The 11,079-nt window shown below is 42.2% G+C and overlaps 1 protein-coding gene across 1 annotated transcript in view; it reads right to left on the bottom strand.

The window, feature by feature from the left end:
• Positions 1 to 10,663, bottom strand: part of ARL6IP5 (ADP ribosylation factor like GTPase 6 interacting protein 5) — a 27,665-nt gene extending 17,002 nt beyond the window's left edge. The window contains exon 1 of the mRNA XM_027864129.1: positions 10,108 to 10,663. Coding sequence (XP_027719930.1) covers positions 10,108 to 10,283 — 176 coding nt within the window. The 5' untranslated portion in view covers positions 10,284 to 10,663. The remainder of the gene's footprint in view (positions 1 to 10,107) is intronic.
• Positions 10,664 to 11,079: the final 416 nt, after the last annotated feature.

The raw sequence follows: 11,079 nt of genomic DNA, 5'->3' as shown, positions 1-11,079 counted from the left end.
AAGAAAGAAAGAAAGAAAGGAAGGAAGGAAGGAAGGAAGGAAGGAAGAAAGGAGGGAGGGAAGGAAAGAAGGAAGGAAGAATCCAATGACGAATTTGTGGTTGGACCACAGTGAGAATTAAAGGGGATGAGGAAGCATGGATGGATCGCAATCTGCATCAAGGGAGAGGACATCCACATCAGGATCACAGATCCATTAGAACAAAAAGCCCAGAGCGCTCTGAGATTTCTTCCATCCTTTCTTAGTTCTTTGTGCCTTAGACCCCAAACCCAAAATGATTTACTCGAGGTAGGCTGCTAAAAGCAAGAAGGTCGAGTTATCTGGCTTCCACTGTCTTCTTGGTCTTGGGAGGTCTCTCCAAAGGACTGACAGAGGAGGTATTCTCTGGGGAATAAAAACAATAATTGACCCTTACAAAATATTTTAAATTAAAAAAAAATAAACCTTCAGATAATTTTTGTTTTTGTCACCTATATTTCCAAAGTATCCCTCCCCTCTCAAGAGCCAACCCCATAGAAAGTATATGTCTATATATGTAAATATATAGGTATATGTATGTATATGTATATATCTATAGCTATAGAGAAATATATCTGCACTCAATTGTAGCCTTCTGGAGGATGGCAGTAGGGGGAAAAAAAGAACAAAGTAAAAAAAGCACACAGCAGAAAAAGAAAACTTACAAGGAAGCAAAGAAAAGATGGACAGCTCTCGACACAAGTGTAGTATTTATTATACAAGCTTTCTTGGAATGAAAATTTATCATTACATATTTTGAATCTTCTCCTGTGTTCTGCTATGGACATGACAATGCTTTTCTTCTTTTCTTACTTTGTAATTAAGTTCCAATATTCAAGCTTATGATATGTTTTTCTTTTTCTTTTCTCTATTCTGTATTTGTGTAAAATTCAATTTAAAAAACATTTTTTAAAAAGAGCCAACCCCACAACAAAGAATACAACAGACTTTCTTCAAGTCTGGGGGAAAAAGAACCAACACAGTGAAAAAATCAGATATTATATTCGGTGTTCTACACCCACAATGTTCTAACTCTTCAAAGTAACGCTTTAAATTGTGCAAAGTGTTTTATATGAATCATCTCCCTTGGGCCTCACAAAAGCCATGATAGAAGATCTTACAGCCATTTTTTTTACAAGAGGAAAGTTAACCTTGGCAACACATGAGAGGCAGCACTGTACAGCAGACAGAGCACTGGAATGGAGTCAAGAATCCGTCCTCAGACACTTGCAAGCTGCATGCCCCTGGATGAGTCACTTAACCTTTCTTTGCCTCAGTCATCTCATCTGTGAAATCAGAGGGTTGAAGTTGATGGCTTCTCAGGTCCCTTCTACCTCTAAATTTATAATCCTTATGCACTGAGGCATAGAGTAGTTAAATAGTCCACAGTCACAGTTAGAAGTAAGAGGCAAAGCTGGAATCTGAACCCAGAGCTTCTGGCTCTCTGGATAGGAAACTGTCTTCTTATATATTTTCTATGTGCTAGACAGATGCATTTCAATCTTAGGAAGCTCTAATTGGCTGGCTGGATCATTTGTTTGAGCCAGTTTAGGCTGGACAATATACATTACTTCTACACCCTGCTGCTTGAGCTTATCATAAAGTAAAGCCACAATTTAGACTGAAACCTGAGATCATGGAGCAGAGGGGTCACTCATGGTCCTTCTACAGCTAGAGAGAGAAGTCAGCTCACGCCCAGTGTCATCCAGCATTCCTACCTGACAGAATGAGGTGAAAGGTGAGAATTGGAAAGGGATCTGTCATCCAAGATTTACTATCTCTCCATCTAAAACAGCAGAGCTTCTATTGCCTTTGAGCTTGAAGAGTCAAAAGCCAATAAAAGCAAGTATCAGAGCTCTGTGGGCTGTTGGAGATTCTCAACCTGTAAGACTGGCGGAGTAACCCACTTCAAACAATTCAACCAATCAGGATTAACACCCGATCAAAGCAAGCTGAAGTTCCAAGTTCCATTTCTGGCAGCACAGTATTGGGAGAAGGAATATGCCTTATAATCAAGAGATCTGGGTCTGAGTCTCAGCCTCCCCATGAGATTGCACTGATCAGAGTTTCTAAGTCTTTCTTTATGATATTGGTGTTACTGTGTACAAATTGTTCTCCTGGTTCTGCTCACTTCACTTTGCACCAGTTCATGTAAGTCTTCCTAAGTTTCTCTGAAACTGTCCCAGTCATCATTTCTTATATCACAAAAGTATTCCATCAGATTCATATACCATAATTCATTCAGCCACTTCCCAATGAATAGGAATCCCTTAGTTCATAGTTCTTTGCGTCAAAAGAATAACTGCTATAGATAGTTTTGTATTATTTTCTATTTCTTCTTTCTTTGACCTCTTTAGGGCATAGGAATAGGAGTTATGACTTTCCAAAATAGACATACTTACTGATGGGTGAGCTATATGTGTCTCTCTCTCTCTCTCTCTCTCACACACACACACACACACATCTTGGACAGACCAACAGCAGGCTGGCCTACCTGCAGGAAATGGCCCCAAACTTTCCCTCAAACAACAGCCCATTAACTTTAAATACCAATATCCAATCGATGTTATCTGACTGAGTCACTAAGTCTCTGAAGAACTGAAAGTGAGGATCACCCAAAGGGCAGCAGAGAGGCACAGGGGGGGTATGAGCCAACTGCAACACATAATGGTTGAGGAATTAAAAAGGTCTAAAGGCTGTCATCAAAGGAACATATGATCAAATAAGAAGATGGGTTGGTTACACATCAAGACGGATAGTCTGAGTACAGTATTTTGAGTACAGAATTAGTGGGAGACCATGGACAAGCACTGCATAGGACAGGCTGGCCTGGATAAGTTGTGTTCCATTTTGCTGGAACAAACACCCACATAAACAAACTCAAAGATCTACTATGTGAACACTCTAGTCATTGTGTCTATTACTCTCCTAGTTCTGTTTACTTTGCTCTTCGATCAGTCTTCTCTAGCCTCTCTGAATTCCACGTACTAATCATTTTTTTTTTTTGGTGAGGTAATCGAGGTTAAATGACTTGCCCAGAGTCACACAGCTAGTAAGTATTATGTGCCTGAGGCCGGATTTGAACTCAGGTCCTCCTGATTCCAGGGCCAGTGCTCTATCCACTATGCCACCTAGTTGCCCCTTATTAATCATTTCTTACAGGGTAACAATATTCTATTTGGGTTGGCTGTTTTTCAGCCATTTTTTGAAGAGAAAGTTTCCCTCCTCTGAATTCTCGAGAATGACATTCTGCAACACTTAGGCATTTCAGTAGAAAGACTGCAGGATCTAGAGAACCTGGCTTTAAAAAGTGGCTCTATCACACACAAGCTGTGTGACTGCAGTCAAGCTGCTTTCCCTCTCTGAGACTCAGTTTCCTCATCTATAAAATGAAGGGGTTGTACTAAATTATTCCTGAGGTCTCTTCTAGCCATAAATCTATGATTCCATGGACTCCAAACTTAACTATATTAGAAAGAATAGAACGTAGTATTTGGATTTTTCCCCCAATTTATTTATTTTATTTCCAGTTCCAAATTCTCTCCCTCCCCAATTACTGAGAAGAAATAAGATGCTCATTATCCACATGAAGTTATGAAAAACATAATTCCATGTTAGCCATGTTGCAAAAAACAGCAAGAAAAATAAAGAGGGGAAAAATATTTCAACCTGCCCTCTGAGCCCATCAATTCTCCATCTGAAAGCGGACAGCATTTTTTCATCATGAATTCTTTGGAATCATCATGGATCATCATATTGCTCCAAGTTGTTAAGTTTTTCACAGCTGATCATTGTATAATATTGCTGTTACGGTCGACATTGTTCCCCTAGTGCTGTTCAATGCACTTCGCATAAGTTCATACACGCCTGGCCAGGGTTTTCTGAAACCATCTCTTAATCATATACCACAATCATGTAGAATAATCAATCACATGCCACAACTTGCTTAACCATCACCCAATTGATAAGGATCCCCTCAATTTCCAATTCTTTGTTCCCCACAAAAATAATGGCTACAAATATTTTTGTACATATAGGTATTTTTCCTTCTTCTTTGACTTAGAATATAGTATTTGTGCACATATCTTACCTCCCCTACTAAATGTTAGGTAACTTGTGATCAGAGACTAGGTCTAATTTAGCTCTGTAGTCCCTACAATACATCTATCTTGCAGAGTCCCTCATATATTGCTGGTATTAAATAAATGTTGGCTGTATTAAAGCAAATATTTATTGAGGCACGATGGGAGATACTGGGAAGGATGCAACATGAAGGGCTTTCCTTTGTCTTCACAATGTGAACTTACAATCTAGTTGGGGAGAGAGAATATACACACACAAGTATGTATATCTGTGTGTGTGTGTGTGTGTGTGTGTGTGTGTGTGTAGAAAAAGAGAAGAGACAGGGAGCGGGAAAGGGGGAGAGAGAAAGAGGGAGGGAGGAGACAGACAGAGAAAATACATACATACACACGGAGAAAACAAAAAATCAAATAACAGTATAAAAGAGGCAAGAAAATATAAGACAACAATTCAAGACTTGTCACATGGCAGTCAAAACACAATTAATTTCCAGCTGCTTAGAGGTAGCTGACGGCAGAGTGGATGGAGAGCTAGGCCCAGGGTCAGGAGGACCTATGTTCAAATCCAGCCTCAGAGACACTTACTAGCTGTGTGAACCCAGGAAAGTTACTTAACCTCTTTCTACTTCACTTTCCTCAACTGTAAAATGGGGATAATAACAGCACCTACTTCACATAGTAGGTACTATATAAATGCCTACTTCCTTCTCCCTACCATGAGTGAAAGTACTTATTTACTGTATTTCCTTACTCAACTTATTTATTGTAAATACAATTGTACTCATACTTATTTAATGTAAGTACAATTATACTCATATTTATTCTAAGAACAGCTGTATTTGTTTATTGTAAATACAATCATTCTTACTAGGGAACTCTGAAAAATAATCTCAATGTATAACTAGAGGGAAAGAAACCAACATCTGGGAGATCAGTACTAGATATCCTTCCTTAAGTAAAGGCATGTGGTTTTAAAGGCTTTAAACAGGAATGAGAATGGAAAAGAGGTTAATTTGAGAAATGTTCTGAAGAAAGCAATGAACATTGGCTGACTGGATGTGGCATTGGGATAAGGAGGGAAAAGGATGTAGCCAAAATGGCACCAGAGTTTTCAACTTAGATGACAGAAAAATGGCAAGATCTAGAGCAGTCAGGAGGGGAGGTCATTTGGGGAAAGAAGACAATGAGCACCATTTTCTACTTGTTGAGTTTCAGATGACATTGGCATATCTAAGTGGAAGTTCATCTCTCTGTAGATCAGGTCAAATTTTTGTTTGAAAGATCTGTGACTATTTTCAGGGCCGAAGTCTGCCTCAGACTTATCCATAAAGGCCTAAGGAGCTGCTTGAGGCACAGGCATATAACTAGTTAATAGCACCCTGTCCACGAAGCCAAACTGCCTTTATTCCTTTAGTGACACCACATTCTAATCACTGATGAAGACACACAGCTTTCTAAAGGTAGGAGGCCTTTGTAACCTAGCAACCTCTACATCTACAGCAGATGTAAGACCTAGGGGGTGATGAGATAATTGTCCTCAGGTAGCTAAAAGGCTGTCACATAGAACAAAGATTCCTTCTATTGTTCTAGAAGGCAAAGGACCAATGTGATATAAATTACAAAGAGGTAAATTTCAGTTCAACATAAGACAATGCTAGCTACCAATTAGTTAGCTAGGTCAGAGCATTGGACTATTCCGAGTCAAGAAAACCTGAGTCTGCCCTGAGCAAGTCACTTAGCCTGTCTGCCTCAGTTTCCTCATCTGTAAAATGGGGATAGTAATAGCATCTACCTTCCAGGGTTGTTGTGAGGATAAAATAAATTTATATTTGTCGAGTACTGTTCAAACCTTAAAAGTATAACATAAATGCTAGCTATTATTATTTTTTTGGACATTGCAATATAAGAATTTGTTTTCCTTGAATATGCAAAAAAATCTGCAAAAAAAAAAAAGGGTTTTGTTTTTCTTCAGGGGGATGAGGAGAGAAGATAAATGCCAGTTAATTGAAAAAAAAAAATTTAAACATAGTACTGGCTAGAAACTTTCCAAATACACCAAAATGTTTATAGCAGCACTTGTTGTAGTAACGACTGGAACAAACCCAATGCCTGTCGACTGCGGAATGACTAAACAAGTAGTGCTGTAAAAAATGACAAATGTAAAGAATTCAGAAAATAACAGAAAGCCTGATAAGAAGTAATGTCCTTCCTTTTATGTTTATCCATTGTAAGGTATATCTACCTAGGTAGGGGATATGTTAAGAAATGAAGGTTATATAATCAACAGAGGGTACCTTTTCTCTGTTGACATACAAAGACAGATCAATAGCTAGAGGGATATAGGCATATCCATATCTATCTTATTTGTACATGTTGCTTGCATGTTATGTCCCTCAGACTGAGAGTTCCTCGAGGGCAGGGGCTATCTTTTGTATCGCCAGTGGTTGGCAGTGCCTGGCACGTGCACGTACACACACCTACCCACCCACACCCACACCCACACAATCAATAAAATTTCTTTAAAGAATATATAACACAGAACCAAGAAAACATTATATATACAGTAACAGCAATATTGTTCAAAGAATAATTGTGAACAACCAAGTTATTCTGAATATAACAGTTTCTCAAATAAACTACAAAGGATCCATGAAAGAAGATGCTATCCACCTCCAGAGAAAAAACTGATAAATACTAGTATGCATAGTATGGTTTCACATACATACATATATACATATCCATTTGTGTGGGGTGGGGAGGGTGGGAGATAGTTCAGAACTTAAAATGTAACAAAAAAATAAATTAAATCAAATTAAAAAAGAATAAAAGAAAAATACATAATGTTTAAAAGGTACTATAAGTAGGATGAGTATCAAACAATTAATGACAATGAATTTATTAAATTCCTGTTATGTGCTAGGTGCCACATTAAGTACTGGAAAATTAAGAAATAGAGAAAAGTCACTGCCTGTAAGGACCTTGAATTCTAATACGGGAGACAACATGTACACGGTATACATAAAATGCCAAGATGGATAATGAGCTCCCTGTCACTGAAGATATCCAAAAAAGAATCCCTGTTAGCAATGAAAAAAAGAATCTTCTACTGGATTGGCTTAGATAGCCCTGCCCCTAAAGATCTCTTCGAACTCTAGGTCTCTTCACCTACTTCTGTCTTTTCTTTTTCCCCCCTTTCAGAAATGCTACAATTAGACTTTATCCCCTATCTGGAAAATACAAGCCCACACCCAATGTCCTCTGACTCAGAGACCTGAATGTACTATATTTACTCACTTGTCCTGACTTCTGTCCTCAAACCAGTTGGGTGGCTTAGCTGATAGAACCAACTGGACTTGGAGTCAAGAAGACCTGAGTTCATATCAATCTCAGACTCATACCAGCTGTGTGACTATAGGCAAGTCACTTAATCTCTCTGCCTCGGTTTATTTTATCTGTAAATGGGGATATAACAGTACTTTATTCAAAGGGTCATTGTGAGAATCAAATGCAGTATTTCAGGTGCTTTGAAAAAACTTAAAGTGGTATATATATATGGCTATTATTATTATGACATCACAATTAAAGACAGATTCTATTAAGGTTTCAATTACACGGATTACTAGTTTTATTCTAGATATACAATACACAATAGGGCTTTGAAAAGTCAATAATCAATACCCAGAATATTTTTCCCCTTGTCCCAAACCTCAGCTTCTCAAGTGATAGAAATTATATGTAGTATATGTGTGTATATATATATATATATATCTACATATGTATCTAAATATGTAGCTGTCTATCCATCCACCATCTATCAATAGATCATATATCTATTCATCTATCTTTCCCCTGATTTGTGTCTGCCAGAAATTACTTTTTATTAGCTTTTTAAATACTAAATTCACATCCCTATTTCAGAAAATTGATCAGTTCCTCTCTCCACTCTTACCCCCTTTATGAGCAATATGATCCAGGGACAAAGAAGACCTCAAAGGTTGCTGATTCAAAGTTGCCTCAAAGTAAATTTTGCTTTATAGGATCACAAAGCTCCAGTCAGAACAGATTTTCTAGCCCAGACTCATTTTAGAGAAGAGGAAACCAGTGAGTCAGGTAGAAGAAACTGATCTGGTGTGGGTACTGAGGCCAGATGTACCCAAATGAAATGATGCATATAAAGAGCTTTTTAAACCTCATGAGAAATGTAAGCTCCTAGAAGGCAGGGGCTATTTCAATTTTGCCTTTGTATCCCCAGCCCTGGCACCCTGGAGAGTTGGCCTGGGAGTCAGGGGAATCTGAATTCGAATTTGGCCTCAGACATATACCTGCCTTAAGCAAGTCACAAACCCCAGGGCTGTAGGGTGGTAATAATAATAATAATAATAATAATAATAATAATAATAATTTTATATAGCACTTACTCTGTGCCAGGCACTGTGCTAAGTGCTATAAAATCATTATCTCATTTGATCCTCACAGCAACTCTGGGAGATAGGTACTACTGTTATCTCCATTTAACAGATGAAGAAACCGAGGCACACACAGGTGAAGTGAATTTGCCCAGGGTCACACGGCTAGTAAGTGTCTGAGGCTGCATTTGAACTCAGGACTTCCTGACTCCAGATTCAGAACTCTACTGAGCATAAATTGAAAAGAAGGTGCTAACCTGCACCAGTAAAGGGAGTTCACTTATCTGAGAATTTCTTGTATCAATAAAATCAGAGGTCCACCCCCTCTCTCCAGCCCCAAGCACCGTGCCTGGTACATAGTAAGTTTTTCTTATAAATGCTTGTGCGTGACTAATATAAAAGTTGTTGTTGCTGTTATTCAGTGAGAGTAAGTTTGACTACTTGTATCAGTCACATAATGGCAGTTAACACTTTGCAAGATTACAGTGTTGTCCAAGCCGAAGGGAGGGTAAAGATCTCTTAACTGTTAATAAGGCAGAAAACCTATAACCCCTTTTCCTCTTTGCAGGAGGGAGGGCACGGCATTTTCTCGGAGTGAAATGCAACAATTCCGTTTCCCTGATGAAAGAGTCTTGGGTGGGCATTGTGTCCCACGGTCCGGGGTGGGAGCACGGTACCAACACCGGCGGCCCGCGAGATGCTCCAGATGGGAGCGCGGTGACACCTCTGACCTAATTTAGTTCCTGTGGCTGACACACCCACGCACCGACGACACACTGCCACAAGCGGACGCACGCACCCCCCCCCTCCCCACGCCGCTACTTGCTCCCGTTTTCAGGGCCCGGGGTACCCAGCGCCAACAGGCCGACGAGGCGCAGCGCAACAAAGGCGCCCGGAGTCATGTTCTCGGGAATTCGCAATCAGAAAACGCGTCTCGGCCAGGATCCCGGTCGCCTAGGGCCGGCCCAAAGCCTTCCCGAGAGCACCGGCTCCCCGGGGCCTCCCACCTGAAAGCGCTCTGTAAACGTCAGCTCACTGCGTGGGCGGGCACCCACCACCATCCCCATCCAATCCACCAAACATGTATCAAGCGCCCATACGTGCAGGGCACAAAGACAAAAACAAAACGGCCTCTGCCCCAAGAAGCTTATATTCCACTAGTGGCTACAAGAAACACACACATAAATAAAATGCACTATTTTTTTTAAGAGGGGGAAACCACTAAAAGCTAGGAGACGGCCTCTCGGGGATTACTGTACTTTAAGGCGGGGGGGAGCCGTGAAAAGGAGAGAAACGCAGTTCCCCAGAACGTGGGCCGATCTCAGGCTCAGAAAAGAGCAGCAGTCTGCGAGGCGCCCCGGCGCTGGCCCCTTCGGTCAGGGCTGGGCAGAGCTCGGGTGGCGTAAGGGGGGTGGGGTGGGGTGGGGTGGGGTGGGGGGGGACTACGGCCTCGGCCTCGTCCGAAAGACCAGTTTCCCTGACCCGGGGAGGTCCGCAGCAAAGCAGCCGGGGCCGCGAGGCGCCCGACGGGTTCCCGGGGCGCCAGCACTTTGCACCCATGCCCCTGCGCCTTCTTTCGCCCGGGGCGCGCACTTACGTACCCCACGATGGAGATCACTATGGCCGCGAGCACCATGTAGTTGGTCTGGTAGTAGAGCAGGTTGCTGACCACTCGGTTGTTCCATTTGGAAATGTCCCTGAAGTCGGGGCGCGCGAAGCGGTCGGAGCCCGGGAAGAAGTCGTCCCAGGCGCGGAGCGGGGGGACTTGGAAGTCCATGGTGGCTGGAGCTCGGGCTGCGGCTGAGACGGGGACTCGGCGATCCGGGGACTCGGCGATCCGGGGCGGCGGGCACGGGTCAGCTGAGCCAGCAGGGTTAAAGCACAGGCGCCGGGCTTGGGCTGCGCCGGGCTTGGGCTGCGTCGGCTCTGTGGTTGGCGAGCCCAGAGAACGGAGTGCGCGGAAGCGGGAGGGCGGGTTTCTGTCCTGGCCTCTCGGCTTTAAGTTGTCTTGTTGGCTAGTGAGGAGGAGCAACCGGGTGCTTGGAAGAAAAGAGCAAAAGAGGGAAAGCAGGGCACCCCCCGAGGAAATGAAGTGGTAGATGCCTCCATCTCCTTTTCGTACGCACCCCGAAGGGGCGCTTTGAATATTTAATATAGGGAGTGTCTCAGTCACGAGCAGCTGCCATGCAGGGAGATGTACTGTGAGACGAAAAGGGATGGGGCGGCCGGCTAGTGGAGGATGTGACTGTTTTAAAAATAGGACGTCACTAAACCCCCTCCCCACCACTGCCACACTCATTCACACCACACTACCCCCCCACCACACACACACATATCTGTATTTAGATGCCTCCTGGTCTCTCATGACTCAGGGATGGGAAGCATTCAGAAATGGGAAAGGAGACGAGGCAGGATTCTGAGCTTCGATTAGATATCCCTAAGCACAGAGCCTGGCACATAGTAGGTGCTTAATAAATGTTTGTTTGGGGCATTGTCCGATTCTACAAGAATAAGATGACTGGTCGCTTTAGTTGCTGGCCAGTTCACAGTAAAGGGGCAATTTGCAAAAAAGA

The sequence above is a fragment of the Vombatus ursinus genome, unplaced genomic scaffold (assembly GCF_900497805.2).
Source record: "Vombatus ursinus unplaced genomic scaffold, bare-nosed wombat genome assembly UNPS02014773.1, whole genome shotgun sequence".
Lineage (NCBI taxonomy): Eukaryota > Metazoa > Chordata > Mammalia > Diprotodontia > Vombatidae > Vombatus > Vombatus ursinus.
This window is presented reverse-complemented; position numbering and strand designations above follow the sequence as displayed.